The sequence below is a fragment of the Juglans microcarpa x Juglans regia genome, chromosome 4D, assembly GCF_004785595.1.
Source record: "Juglans microcarpa x Juglans regia isolate MS1-56 chromosome 4D, Jm3101_v1.0, whole genome shotgun sequence".
Lineage (NCBI taxonomy): Eukaryota > Viridiplantae > Streptophyta > Magnoliopsida > Fagales > Juglandaceae > Juglans > Juglans microcarpa x Juglans regia.
The window spans coordinates 3,354,250-3,370,577 of NC_054600.1; the positions used below are offsets into that span (position 1 = coordinate 3,354,250).

The 16,328-nt window shown below is 33.3% G+C and overlaps 1 protein-coding gene across 1 annotated transcript; it reads right to left on the reverse strand.

The window, feature by feature from the left end:
• Window positions 1-1,021: 1,021 nt before the first annotated feature.
• Window positions 1,022-13,098, reverse strand: LOC121259599 (probable protein disulfide-isomerase A6). The gene is given in 20 exon segments (XM_041161235.1): window positions 1,022-1,687; window positions 3,137-3,232; window positions 3,395-3,519; window positions 3,603-3,759; window positions 3,945-4,036; window positions 4,139-4,166; window positions 4,355-4,382; window positions 4,385-4,471; window positions 5,081-5,136; window positions 5,308-5,405; window positions 7,623-7,722; window positions 7,886-8,010; window positions 8,095-8,251; window positions 8,425-8,516; window positions 8,621-8,648; window positions 8,818-8,935; window positions 10,733-10,788; window positions 11,096-11,193; window positions 11,423-11,507; window positions 12,770-13,098. Coding segments are annotated over 20 exon segments (2,025 nt in total). The 3' UTR covers window positions 1,022-1,617.
• Window positions 13,099-16,328: the final 3,230 nt, after the last annotated feature.

The following is a 16,328-nucleotide window of genomic DNA, read 5'->3' on the forward strand; positions in this document are numbered from 1 at the left end:
TGTAAGATGACAGGTTTGAGTATCAAATTCTCCAGCCTAGAAAGAAAAAATCTCTCTTGCATCACACATCTAATCCCAATATGCATACACGTATGTAAATGGGGAATTCCTGAGAGGAGGTGAGAGAGAGAAGCCCTTTTGTTTGTATCCTGATCATCTGAACAAAGAGGCTCACATGTAATTTTATCAGGAAATGAGTCCTGCAGTCAGCACTGCTGCTGTGGGTCTAATGTTAAAAGCACCACTTTCTGATTGGATTGTCTTAGATATGGGTTTGAATGATCCATGTGAAACTTTTCAGAGTCCTATCATCCAACTGTAAACATTTACTACCCAAAATGTCTGTAATTTGGAACGTAAATACGCATCATTTTTTTCATTTAGACTCGCACCATTGACCTACTCTCTACCAAAAGTCTGAAATATTAACCAGAAACCTGGTGTATGTAATGGTCCATGGCAGCACACTACATAAACTATCTGCCAAAACTGAGCACCAGTAAATATTGGGCAGTGAATTATTTTAACATTGAAGACGCAGTCTCATTTTTTATTTTTTATTTTTTTGGGGAAAATAATCCCCTCTTGTTCGAAGCTTTTAAGTGGGGAAAAAATATAACACATAAAATATGACTACATTATTTGTTTTTCATTCGTGTAAATATTTTGAGCAGAATTAAATATTTAATAAATACTACAAGACCCACTATATATATATATATATATTTCCTATTTGAAGTTTTGATTACATAAAACCAAACTATTTCATCTCATCTCATACAAAATATAATAAACAATTTAATTTTTTCATCTAATCTCATTTAATCATTACAATTTTTCTAAACTCTCATACAAAATATAATAAACAATTTGATTTTTTCAAATTCTAAAATAAAAATAATATTATAATAATATTTTATTCAACTTTTAACAAAACATCTCATCTCATCTGAACTGCGTAACCAAATGATGCCTCAAGATTCTGGTATGTAAACAAATCTTCATCAATTTTTTGAGTCGACAAACACAGTAAGGACAACAAGATTTTCGTTTTACCAGCTTGCATCCTTTCCGGTAATTTGTATCGGCCATATCTCCAGTTACCTCCCACTAATTTGACCCACATTGGTAGGAGAATTTTCACTATGATGTCTTCTGGATGATCCTTCGCCCACATCTCTTCTTCAATCTTATTCTGAATGGATGGATCTATATTTTACACTCTTACTGAATTTTTTTTTTTTTTTTTGGTTTGTCATGAGCTTCCTATCAATTTTACACAGAAGGCTCTGTCTCTTCACAGTTGTTTGGACGGGAACACAACGATAATGCAAACAAGAAAATATGCCAAAACAGTCTATCAATCAATGCCTACGTGTCCCAAAAGGAGCTAAATCGGATTTCAAATGCAAAAACAGTGTGTATTCCTGTTGATCGTATGCTGGCTACCCTTTTCTTCTGTTCTACAATTGTAAATTTAACAAGTGCAAAATGTGACGAAAAAGGTTCACAGAAACAGTAACATTTCCCGAGTCCAAAAAACTCAATAATAGAAACCCAGTAACTTGGTTGCTGATACCTGATCCAAGCAAAATGGAAAGAAGTGCCTCCAGCGGATCAAGCAAAGGTAGATAAAATATTCTTCTTGAGAGTGAACTCATCTGCCTTCGCTGGGCTGATAGACTGCGCAAACAATACACAATATATAATATCACGTTGAGTTCATCCAGTTCGTGATACGGAATGTTTGAAAGATGAGATGAGATGAGATTCGAATTTTGTGAATAATAATAAGATGATTTGTAAATAGTAATAAGATAGTTTAAATTACGTATTTATTGGGTTTTGAGAAAGTAGAGAGAAAAAATTGAATAAAAAATATTATAAAGTTAAAATGTTGTTTAGATATTTGAAAATGTTAAATTGTTTTTTCTTTGAAAATTTGGAAAAAGTTGTAATAATTAGTTTGAAAAAATTGTAAATGATTTTTTTTTATTAGTAAAAAATTGTAATGATTAGTTTGAAAGTATTTATGTTTGAATGATATTTAGAAAAGAAATAAGATAGGATGAGAGGAAAATTGTTTCCAAACATCCCTTAAAGATTCCCACAATAGCCCTCATTAATAACAGCACAATAACATTTCACGTTTGATATTGACCATGTATTAATTATTAACTGGTATAACTGTCTTTCATAGCATCTTATCACAGACCATCTATAACATATCTAATTTTAATTAAATGGATTGAAATATAAAGTCAGGATTCAAACTCAAGACTTACATTGATATTATGTTAAATCACCATAAATAAAAAGGCTTAAGCTGATAAAGAGGTATATTTAATTATTTAACACTCCCCCATGTTTTAATAATAACAATTGTCTAAGAGATAACCACCAGATTTCAAGGCTGAAAATTCTCATAAGTAATCTAATAATTACAAATAATATTTCATTGCTCTCCAAGTAGTTGAAAATTGAAAGCTTTCTTGAGTCATTGCGTTGAAATTATCTCTTGTTAGTTTTTTTTTTTCCTTAACTACTCTTTCTATTTTGTATTTATTTTTTTCAAACTTCAGAAAGAGCAAGTTCAAGCTGTCCAGAGAAAGTATTAATAGCTAGGTGTTGTAGCCCTGCAGGATGCACAAGTTTTGTAGTGCTCTTCGTTCCAGGAGGAAAAAAAGGGGTAGGAGATATGAGCATATGCTATCTAATGAGGATGACAAAAAAAAGCCTATCATGAGTATTTGTGAGAAGTATTTGCCAGTTTTGCAGAAAGAAGCCAGATAAAGGGAAAGATGGTAGGAATATGCTAAGATCTCTCTCTCTCTCTCTCTCTCTCCCCCATCATCATCTTTCCTTTTCTGGATAACCAAGTACTTTTGAAGAACCACAAAACATCCTAAAAGTCTATCCTAAATGTTTTGGCAGCAGACAAAACCTGATTTCATATGTAAATAAACAAACGTTCTGGGATCAACATCGCAAAATTTATTTCTTCCCTTCACTGTCTCTTTAAAGGCTGAAAGTTTAGTTGGTTATAGGAGCCAAGGTTAAAATTCATTATTCCAAAACGTCTGCAACTTTCAATGACGCGATATATTTATCAAGTTGAATTTATTGCTCAAATGATTCAAGCATGCATTCAAGGCGCTGAACTTCATTCTTAGCATAATCGGTACCTTTGTCCATAGAGTTCTTGGCAGCTTTCAAGTAAATCTTCCCATATCTAAAGACGTAATTATGAGAAAAAGAAATTCAACTTTAGAAACTTGGATCTAGCAAACTTTATTATTTTACAGCAAAAATTCCTGCCATTTCATTACGAAAGTCGTGCATAACAGCCATCAACCATGTACGTTGGATAGAAGTATGAAGTCATTGATATAACCTGGTTGTTGAGCCCTTAAGCTGACTGACTTCTTCTTCTATCTGGGCAAATGCTGCCTTCTTCTCTTCACTTCCAGCACCCAAAAACTCCTTAACTAGGATGTTCAAACTTGCAACTATACCAGCCTACATCAAGGAAGATAAAATTTCTCAAGAAAATTAAAACATGTTAAGTGTGATTCAGTTTTTAATATACATCTCTCACTAACTTTGGATGTAAGTTGCCCTTTGCCATCACAACTTGTGCCACACTTCTCACTAGAGAAATTTACTAAGTCATTCAAATCTCGGCTACCATTATAATCTTCACCAGCTTTGCTGTTCTTTGGGAAAAACTTCAACGTGGGATATCCACTGACATCATACCTGCAAAAGCAGCATCATTGCATAGGTCATATTTGATCTTTTTACAGAAATTGTTTCTTTGGTCTTGTGGTTTTTAACAGTCCTATCTAAGTACATAATTGTCAATCATAGAAATCGGAAATTCGATAGCAAACACTCCACAAATAATGAATAAAGAGTCGTATTATTTATACTAATGATCTCACTTTTGAGCCAAATCCTTGTACTTGTCCGCATCAAGGTTAGCAATTACTACATCTTTCTCCAATTTAAATGCTGTGGCAACCTTTTCGTATGTCTGAAGAACAGACAGCAGACATCGATCAAGAACAACCATTGTTTAGACAAAAGATGAAGATCCATGACAATAATACCATCAAGAAGCAAACAATATACTGACCTGAGCAAGAGCTTTGCAATAGCCACACCTGCCACCCAAGCACGCACTGAAAAGAAGGGAACCATTTAGAGTTGCAAAATTTCAAGTAACATGAACGGACCTTTTCCCCTTGTTTGAATTGAATTAGCTTCACTAATTTCACAATGTTAATATGGAAGAGAGTACGAAATAGCGGACTTTTTCAAGTAAGAAATAACAACAAAAAAAAAAACTTACCAGGGTGCATAGACCTCAACCAGAACTCTTTAGTTTCATCTAGGACAATCTCATTAAAATTGTCTGGAGTTAGTTCCACTACGTTGGACGGGCTTGCGGCTATCTTCATATTGGTCCCTGGGGACAAAGCAAAATTTCAATGCCAATACAAGTTGACTAAGCTGAATGAAGCGAAAAACACTAGCGAAATCCCTGAAGATGGAACCCATGCAGCAAGTCATGCAGGGCAGCAACCAAAAAAGTAGGCACAAATCACTGTAGTGACTCCAGACATGATATATTACAACTCAAGAATAAATTACAATCCACAACCAGGCATTTTGATCTTCAAATCTCACAAGAGCCATCCATTCCACTCTAACAGATTTACAGGTTTACACTGACCAAGCTATGTCTACTCAGCAATCAAAGGAGCAAAATTGGAAAAGAAATTGACCTTCAAAAATTGGCCAATTGCAAAGTTATTGCACCAGCAATATACGGCCAACCCACTCAAGCAAATTAAGGTAGAACGTGTAACTATTCAATTGAAAGTTGAAAAAGATATTATATCTTCTCCATCCATTGGAAGTATTCAAACTCCCAGCAATACATATGCAACCAATAAAAAAGCAATGGAGCAACTTGGAGGGAAAAAAACATTGGAGCCAAACAAACCTGATGCAAGAAACATCAGCAAACTTCTTAGGTTCGCTACATTCTATTAAATTACAAGCATACTCGTACCTTCTTCCCTGTTCACGAACTCAGCAAGGGCTTCCACAGTACGAGCACCTTCATACCTAAACATGTAGAATTTGATCAAAATCTGTCTAAGTTAATATTCTTGAAAGTAGCGTGAATGGTTGAAAATTATTCTACAATATTAAGACTTCAAACTGTAGACATGGAGATAGGAAATGTTATCATTAGAGAGAAAAGGATAGAAGTTTAAGGTAACAGAGGGCACTCACTTCTTGGGTTCTAAGGACCCTTTAGGAAACCACTGAATTGTGGGGTATCCAGAAACCCCATATTTAGAGCATAGGTCCTTGTGTGCATCGCAGTCCACCTACACCAGAAACCATCCGATGAAGTGAAATAATATGTCAATCATTAGCCATTGAGTATAACACTAGCAGCATAAGAAAAAATAGATTTCAAGATTAATTTGAGACCCACAAGTGCAATAATGCATGATGATAAATGTAACACTCATTTAATTGGTAACCAGAACAATTGATTTAGACTCATACATACTGAAATACAGCTATATTTAAAAAAAAAAAAAAAAAAAGGAATCAAGGAACTGACCTTCCCAATCAAAATAGATTTTGTTTTCTTGAAACTTGTGCCAAGCTTCTTATACTCTGGAGCAAGCTTTTTACAGTCATGCCCACACCAGCCATTGGAGGCAAAATAGCTCATATTTTACAACTGACATCCCTAAAAATTTTCAAGAAACAGTTTGGCAACAATAGAATTTAGTGAGGAGTTTTGAACAGGATGTAGCCCAGAAAGTAATTCGTAAAAAATAGAGAGGGTGGCTATAGATCAACGGTATCAAGGTACGAGCTCATCAAACACTGAGCTCATCAGTAACACGCCGGTTGCTAAAATAAACCTAAAAATATCAAAAACATTAAACAAAACGTGACTAACGCCTATCCAACTCGTGTTTGGTTGGAGAGAAAACTTAATCGAAAGAAAGGAAAAGAAACCATAACTCTCGATACCATACATTTTATGATTCAAGAGAAAGTCATCCAGGATTTCAAGACTATTTATAGTTTTTGCTACGTTTTCTCAGCAACTAACCAAAGAAACGGGAGAGTGATTGATTGAAAATTTAAAAATTTTAAATTATTTATTATATTTTGTATGAAAATTTAAGAAAATTATAATGATTAGATTAGATGAGATGAGTTGAGATAAGTTTGAGATTTTTTTGTATCCAAACCGGGTCATAAGGCTGTGTTTGGGTAGTGAACTATTTAATATTTTATCATTAATTTTAACTATTTTTTACTATTATTCAATATTTTATCGTTACTTTTTATCACTTTTTCATTATTATTCACAAATAATCTAAAATCGCCTCACAACCCAAATATAGCCTAAAACTCCATGAAAAATCCCAATTTTTAATGATGAAATCTATTATTTCTTAAAATGAATACACAAGATTTGCATATATAAAACTAGATTACTCCGCCACGAAATAACAATCATACCACTGGAACAAACACATGCTCATGGGAAAAGGAGCATATGATGATCAGATTTCCAACGCAAAAAACACCGCATTTCTGTTGATCATACATATGCAAACATTTTCCTTTCTCACACACTTCAATTACTGAAAAAAAAAAAAAAAAAAAAAAAAAAAAAAAAAACCAATGTAAAGAAAAAGACACGTTACACTGAAAAAGTATCTATCCCAAGTTCAGAAAGTTGAAAATAGAAACCCCAGTAACTGGCTGCTCTGATACATCCAAGAAAAAAGGAAAGATGAGAGACTCCTCGGGATCAGCCGAAGCTAGATAGGATATTCCGCTTGAGAGTGAACTCATCTGCTGCCTTTGATGGGCTGATAGACTGCACCATCAATACACAATATATAAGAGCGTGTCGAGTTCATATACATATGCAGGTATGCCGGAGTGCAAATAAGAGTGCATCTTTGATCAGGACAACTTTCAGTCAACAAATCCAAAAAACCAACATCAACCAATTGCATCCCGAATCCAAATGGCAACGAAAATCAACACCCAATCATGCATAATGCGATCTTAATCCACTCAAATCGCAGAAACTGAAAACAAACAAGAATATAGAAAATGTAGATGATTATGGGTCAGATGGTAACCCTTTTCTGAAAAAGTTTCGCCTTCTTTTGCACCATCGCCTTATTCATTTTCTGGACAAAAGAGTACTACTGAAGAACCACAAACTTTTCTGAGCTAATCCCTATACAAAGCCTCCTAGAGATCTGTCTTGTGTGTTGGTAGCTGAAAAAACCTGATCTCCCATGGAAATGAACCCATTGAACTTGTGATTTTCATAGAGAGAGTGAAATGAATAAAGAGTTTTGCAATTTTGAGCCCGGAAAGTCGGAATAATTCATACTAACATGATATGAAGTAATTTTGTTGATGTAACCGATATAATTAAGAGCAGCGCGATAACAATCAAGCGGTAGCTCTGCAACTTTCAAACATATGAAATACTTTTAAAGTGCGTTTTGATTAGATGGATTTATTCCCAAAATGGTATGATGTAGCATTACCTTCTCAAGCATGCGCTCAAGCTGCTGTATTTCATTCTTGATATACTCCGAACCTTTCTCCAAAAAGTTCTTGGCAGCTTTCAAGTAAATAATTCCATATCTAAAACAAGATGTAAATTATTAGAAATATAAAGTCAACTTGGATCTAGCAAACTTTAGAATTCTACTTGTGACAGCCACTAATCACTTACATTCTGATAGACGGTTGGAGTCAATTTTAAACAATAAATATTGGACAGAAGCATGAAGTCATTATTGTAAACCTGGTGGCTGAACCCTTGAGCTTCCCAACTTCTTCTTCTATCTCGGCAAATATGGCCTTTTTCTCTTCACTTCCAGCACTCAAAAACTCCTTCACCAGCTTGTCCAAAGTGGCAACTAGACCAGCCTACATCAAGAAAGATAAAATTTATCAAGACAATGAAAATAGATTACACCATGATTCATCCATGAATCTACATATCTCACTAACTTTGGATGTAAGTTTTCCTTCCCCATCACGATAAGTGCCACTTTTCTCATTAATGAAATCTATGAAGCCATCTAAATCTCGGCCACCGTCATAAGATTCACCAGTTTTGTTGCTCTTTGGGAAAAACTTCAGTGTGGAATATCCACTGACATCATACCTGCAAAAGTAGCGCCAGGCATAATTGATTTTTTTCACAGAAATCTTTTATTTGCTCATGTGGATTTAAACACAGTCCTATTTAAGCCCACTAATTATCAATTACACAATCCTGAAAGTTGATAGCATGCGCACATTAAAAATACAAAATTAATATTGTACTACTAAACTCACTTTTCAGCCAAACTCTTGTACTTCTCAGCATCAAGATTAGCAATTACCACATCTTCCTCCAATTTAAATGCTTTTGCAAGCTTGTCATATATCTGGAGAACATGTGGCGCAGACATAGATCAAGAATAACTGTTGTTTAGGCACAAGATAAAGTTCTGCAACAAGACAATGATCAAGCAGCAAACAATATACTTACAAGAGCAAGGGCTTTGCAATGTCCACACCTGCCATGTAAGCAAGCACACTAAGACTATTTAGAGATGAAAATCTTCAAGTAATTAAAACAGACATTTTCCCCATATCGAGACAGAAACTGCTCCACTGACTTCACTATGTTAGTATAGCAGATGCAACAAAAAGCATATTACAGAAAAATTGAACACAAAAAATTACCCGGGTGCATAGAACAGAACCAGAACATCTTTAGTTACATCAAGAACAATCTCGTCAAAACTGAGTGCCGTTAGTACCACTACAATGGATCGGGTTGCAGTGATCTTCACGACAGTCCCTGGAATAAAGCAACACTTCAATTTCAATAGATAAGTTGACTCGAGATATATTGGTATAATAAAGCAACTAAAGTTAGCTTGAATGCAGCATTATATCCCATAAAGGACTAAAGCATAATAAAGACGAGAGAGATCCCTGAGATGGAGTCCATAACTCCATGCAGCAATTTATGCTGGGCAGCAACCAAACAAGTAAGCACAAATATTGGAGGAACTCACAACAATGCATTACAACTCAAGAATAAATTGGTATTATTCACTGATGGCATTGTGAAGAAGTGTTATGAAACAGATGTTAAATTATATGTCATGCAGCTCTGAAGTTGAATGTACTTGTCCATTAAGTCGTATCTCAATTATTATACAACATGCATGGAGTGTCTACTTTGTCATAGACTCGAACTTTATTTGCTTCCCATTAGTCGTAGGAAATGATATATCTTCAAATCTCACAAGAGCATCCCATTCCAAGCACAGCTGCTCCAGTGAAGTACTTGGAGTGCTCCAGCTTTGGTTTCTCGTCAAAAGTATGCTGCCAGATCTGTCAAGGCTTAATCGCGCATATGAAGAGTGGCTCGAAAAACATCAGCTGCTGGTCAGTTGGATAGGCTCCACCTCCCCTTCCATCTGTGATCAAATCCTCGAGCCAAAAAATTCTGTTTCAGGCACTAGATCTGACTCATGCATATCAGATCTGGAATGCCTTCATGAGATCTTCACCCAATAATCCTAAGCTCAAGAAATGCAGCTGTGAATTGGTGTCTCTCCTACTTCCAGGATTCCTAATTTCCTTCACCCTTGCTTTCACATCCAAAATCAATTCTGAAATAGCAGTCCCTTCATACGGAGTTTTGGAAATTCAGCAGATAAAATGTTAAATTTATCAGCCATTCAGCTCTGCAGTTGAACATACTTTTAATTAAATCCTATCTCAATTGTCAATAAAAGATGTATGCTAGCATGTATGCAGTAAAAACATCCAAGAACTATCATGATTCATTTCCCTTTAGTAATAGGAAATGATAGATCTTCAAATCACACTGAGGACATCTTCTATTATTGTTATTTTGGTTATTTTACTTATGTTTTATTTATTTTATTTGGGTTTGTATTAATGGGCTTGAGCTTTAGCTAATAGACTTTCCAAGATTTATTTAAGGTTTGTGTTTTTTTTTTTTTTTCTTTTACCATTTAAATGCTTGTAATGAAACAGAAGATCAGTTTTGGAGATTAAACAATTGAGGCTGCCACCGTCTTCCATCCCTTTCTCTGTCTTCTTCTTCTATTAGTTTTCTGACTTCTTCTTTCTCTGCCGCTATTGTCTTTCTATTCTAGTGTTTTCTCATCTTTCATCCTACATCACACACGAGCATCCCACACTGATGATCTGTAACCAATTTACAAGTTTACACCTACGAACCTAAGTCTATTCAGCAATTAAAGGAGGGAGTGGAAAATAAATTCTGAATTTCGAGAAGCTGGCCAATCGCAAAGTTGTTTGCACCAATAATATTGCCAATCCAGTCATGCAGAATTAAGTAAAGAAGTCTAAATATCCCATTGAAAGTTAAAAAGACAATAGGTCTACATTGTTTGTTGAATCTATGCAAATTCCCGTGATACATAAGCAACCAAGAGAAAAGATCAGGGCGGGGCAACCCAATAAAAAAAGAAAGACAGCAAAAAAAAAAAAGAAGCAGCAACTTGGGGGAAAACAGATGGAGCAACATAAACATAATGCATCAACAAACTTCTCTTGTTCCCTAAATTCAACTAAATTACAAGCATATTAATACCTCCTTCGATGTTCACAAAATCGGCAAGGGCTTCTGCAGTACGAGAACCTTCATACCTAAAACATATAGAACTTGATCAGAATCAAAGTTAATATTCTTAAAAGCTACAAGACTGGTTGAAAAAGTGTTCGTACGGTTTTTAGAATTTAAACTGTTTACATGGATTTGGAAAATGTTTAATTTAACGCTCTAATGGAAAGTCCAAATCACATGGTTTATATTTCAAAATGATTAATCAATTATATATTTGGAGTTTCATTAGAACCTTATAAAGAGTAATAACTTCTCATTTTCAAGCAATGTAGAATTCCATAGATCACTTTTAATTAGAAAGGATGGAGGTTGACTTAACAGGACACTCACCTCTTGGGTTCTAGGGACTGTTTAGGAAACCACTGAATCGTGGGGTACCCAGAAACCCTATATTTAGAGCATATGTTCTTGTGTGCATCACAGTCCACCTACACCAAAAACCGCAGTGAGAAGAAGTCAAATAACATGTCAATCGATCACCATTAGGCATAACAGTAGCAATATAACAATAGATAAGGCTTTAAGATCAATTTGAGACCAGAAGAGAAAATGAGAAATGATTAAACACACAAACAGAACAATTAGACGGCAATCATACGTTCAGAAACACACCAATATTAGAAAAACCAAAAAATCTAGAAGATTCAAGGAGCTCGCCTTCCCAATCAAAACAGATTTTTCTTTCTTGAAACTTGTGCCAAGCTTCTCATACTCAGGAGCAAGCTTTTTACAGTGCCCACACCTGCCATATAATCCAGCAAGGACTTAAGCAAGCAAAATCGATGGATGCCCAAACATCTAAGGCCCTTTGACTACCAAAGTACCCCAGTCCATCATTCAGCTCAATACATTCAAGACATGAACAAGTGAAAAATGGCTTGGTCTAAGCAATTTGTGACCTGATTACCTTTCTTATACCGAAAAAAGGAACATGAGACTGGAAAATATTAACAGGTACGGATAGATAACTGCTCATTATAATAAGTAACTATCTAATTGTGAATAATATTTTTGGTTATTTTTTTTATTAATTTTTCTTATTTTTTCAATAAGTTCTATTTTATTAAAAGGTCCTTAAGATCCTTCATAATTTGACATATAACTCTCTTGTAAAAGTTAATAAAGGATCATGTTTTATCAAAAGTTCATTAATATTAATAATAATATTTTATTATTATATAAAGAATAAATAGATAATCCAATATGGATGCAGACCAATATTCATACCTTACTGAAGTTTAGATTTTTTTTAATACTGATTTTTTGTCTTTCTTTAACCTTATATTTTCTTTTTCTAGACAAATAAACTACTAACTTTTTTATTTTTTTTATTTAAATCATTATATCATGTGCATCCCTTGGCTAACACATCTGGGCCGTTCCCGTGTGTATATATATATATATCAATAAAATTATGATAATGTATGATTTGATCAGTTGCATGCAGACGTATTGACAAGCAAGTAATATGCAAGCTTAATTCCAAATTGAACCAATGAAACACGAAAGAGTAGTTACGTTATATAGTAAAATCAATGAATCATGTTATCGACTACTTGAATTTTAAGATTAGTGTAAAACAAAGTCATAAGAATTCCTCTACGCCAATAGGTTTGAATATACAAACAGTGAATTCATCTATAGCAATATATATGGAGCTCCAAACCCACGTATCTCCAATCACAGTCCGTCGACTATCAATATCAAGGCAAAAGCTCATCAAATGCTGAGCTGATCGTACGACGCCGATCGCTAAAACGAACTTAAAAATATTAATAAAAAAAAAAGACTGCATCACCAACTCTTATATAACTCATGCTTGATTCCCGAGAAAACTAAAACGAAAAAATAAAAAGAATTAGAAACCGCAACTCCTTTATAAGTTAATTTCTCGGTCGAGTGCATTAACTCATCTGATAAAGCTCTATTAATGTTTTGCTACGTTTTCTAAGCAACTACTGTTAGACTCAGGAAGAAAAGCATTAGTTGATTCATTAATTGTACCAGGGAGCGTAGAACTGGACGAGAGCGCCGCGATCTTGTCCGACCTTGTTGTCGAAATTGTCGTCGTTGAGCACGACGACACCGTAAGCGAAAAGCGATGAGGCAAAGAATATCAAAGCCAGGGCCAGAAAAGCAAACGAAGTCCTTGAGCTCAAAATTCTCGACGAAAACGGAAACAGTTCATGATGAGAGGAAGGCGAAAAGATGTGTATATATAGCTCCAATTCTGTCGGTTTGTCGCAGCCGTGACTCAGGCTGCCTCGGCTGTGGTAAGCGGTGACACGGGGTGCAAATTGCAGACCTTGCAGCCATGCCACTATGAAGACCATGTGCAATACATGGGATGCCATGAGCCAAAAGCCAAAAGCCAAAAGTATATATTAATGCTTGAAAATCGTGCTCGAGCAAGCAATCGACGCTGGCCGCCTCGAGTGAACGATTGCGGCTTGGAATTGGAGCTCGATTCGAAGGCAGCACGCGGCACTGCATGCGTTGTTAATTACTGCTGCATGAACGATTTGGCAATTGTCTTGCATGTATTTTGTCACGCTCCGATACAAATAATTCTACACGCCGCGTGGATGTGTCTTGTATTGTACAGGTTAGTGTTAAAGATAATAAAGAGTTTTGTTTTTTGTAAACAATAAAGAGTATTTGGATGCGTTAAGAGACTTGTTGCTCGAATTGTATACGTGACATATAAACATATTTTAAAAATATTTATTGAATATTTACTATTAACAAAAAAAGTAACATAAATTATTATAAATGTCGTATGTCTCGTTTTATGAATCTCTCAATTTAAGCCGGGTTTCAATAGTTAGTTGAAATGAGATGAGATAAGATAAGTTGAAATAGTTTGTGAATAGTAATGAGATATTTGAGTTGAGATGAGACAAGTTATAAATTTTTTTAGTTTGAAATGTTTTATGGGATTTTAGGAAATTAGATAAAAAAATTGAATAAAAATATTATAAAGTTAAAATATTATTAAGATATAATTTTTTAATATTATTTTAGTTTTTATATTTGAAAAAATTAAATTATTTTTTGTATTTTGTTTATAAGTTTGGGAAAGTCTTAATAATTAGGTAATGAAGAGATGAAAAAATTGAAATTTTAAAATTAAAAAATATTTGTATTTATAGTATTTAGATATTAAAATAAGATGAAATAAAAGTATCTATCTATCCAAACCAAGCCTCAGACATTAAAATTCCTAATTTCCTGGCTAGCAAGCAATATTCTCACTTCGCAATCGAGAACAGGAAAGTAAGCAAGAATAGTGACTAAAGTCTCATTTGAATAGCATCTCATTTGAATAGCATCTCATCTCATCTCATCTCATCTAATTTCATTACATCTCATTTCAATATCTAAATACCATAAACACAAATATTTTTCTATTTCATCTAATTTTTAACTTTTTCATCTAGTTATCATTACCTAATAATTACAATTTACAAATTTTCAAACAAAATACAAAAATCAATTCAACCTTTTCAAATTTCAAAACAAAGATAATATTGAAAAATTGAGTAATTATACTCATCGTCCTAATCATCATTCTCTCATCATTCCACGATGTGGCATTAGATGATTGAAGACTATTTATTATATTTTATTTGTGAATCTATCATCTAATGTCACATCATGAGATAATGAAATGATGGTGAGAAAATAGATGATGAAAAAAATTTTTGTAAAAAATTATATTCTAACAATATTTTAATTTTATAATATTTTTATTCAACTTTTGATTATTTTTTTCTTTTATATAATATTTTTTAAGGTATTCTTTATTAATCTTAAAATCTTCTTTACTAAGTGTGTATATATTTGAGCATCATCTCCAATTATTTATGAATATGTTGAAGAAAATGATTCTTTTAATTGCTCAGGATTATGAGAGTTAGAGGGTTTACTAGGATTAACTATATAGACACATGTGTCAATAATATTTTCAAGAATGACTCCTTGAATCTAGGTGTCCAAGTTTTGAGATCTATTTTGTGAAACTGAAGTAATAACAGATCAATGTGTGTGGTAGCTAGAGAGTGCTGGTGAGGAATAATGAGAAAATGATTTTCTAAAAGGTTGAAAAGCTATTTGGACTGATCCGTCCATTTTTTTTTATCTATGCATTCTATATCATCTATAACATTATTTTCTATTTCAGATAGTGGAGTTATATTATCTAACTTCTATTCATTACGGAAAGTAATTTGATTCCAATGAATTTATTTAGGAATCTATGTACTTGAATTTGATGTGTTAGATTGTAACAATAATGTGTCACCCTTTGGATTAGTAATAAGAGTTCGTGACTCTAGTGTTGTTTTCACAAGTTTATAATGGATCTTATAAACTACAATTAGGGATGTGATCATCTCTTCATATGATACCTATTTGTTTTAATATTTAATAATAAAGCATGTGGGATATTAGCATCAAATAATGAAAGTGAATAATTGGGATAACAATTGAAATAAACTGAACCTTGGAACATGCTGGTTTCTACCATACCAAATAATGGGTCATGAAATTTATAATGTCTTCCATCCCTTAGGTAGAGTAGTACTGAAGCATTTAATCCACTTCTTGCGAGTGATTTTATAGCAACTTGTTCTAATCGAATATGTATGAAATAATATTTTTGTTCCATATGATGTTTAACAACATATTTTGTTAATAATTGTAGTGACTCATGATCATTATTTAAGCTAATAGTTTTTTCTATAGTTTTAATAGAATAATTAATAAGAAATGATAATTTTGAAGAGAAAGTGGACTGTTTATAAATTTGATTTTTTGGAACATTAGGAATTGTCAAATCTTTCAAATTTATTTCTATATTTAATATAGTATAATCTTCTTAATTAATATTATCAGGTTCTATAGTATACTTAAAGTGGATTTGGATGAATCAGATATGAATAAGGAATTCATTAAGACAGAGTTTTTAAACAAGAATCTCCTAATATCAAAGAGAATAAGTAGATCAAGATCTTGAGAGAACACTATCGAGACCACCTTTAGAGCTTTCTAGCATAAAAAGGCCAACTAACGGATTTTCCTTAGCTTATCAATACAAGACTCTCAATATACTCCAATTTTTTTCTATAGTCTATCGTTGTTAAAAATTTGTTTGAGCAAATTCTTACTGTTTTCTTTTCTATATAAAGCAAGAATATTCAAATGATTCTATATTCTTTTAATTTCAGTTTTTAAAAAATTGCAATGATAATCCATTTCATCTATTGCTACTTGTTTGCTTAAATATATGTGATATTTATTAATCATTGCTTCCTTATCTAGTTTTATTAGCTCTTCCAATCATTATTTCTTATTCAAACCTTGTATTATAAGCCAAATATTGTAAATTATAAAGATCACGATAGTCAATACTATGAACAAAATAATATTTTATAACTATATAACAATAGGTAACAGTATAAAATATAAGGCATATTAATAACCAATGCCTAAGCTAAAAAAAAACTAATAGCTCGGATATCAATAATGTATCCCAAATAATAATTAAATCATACATTTGATC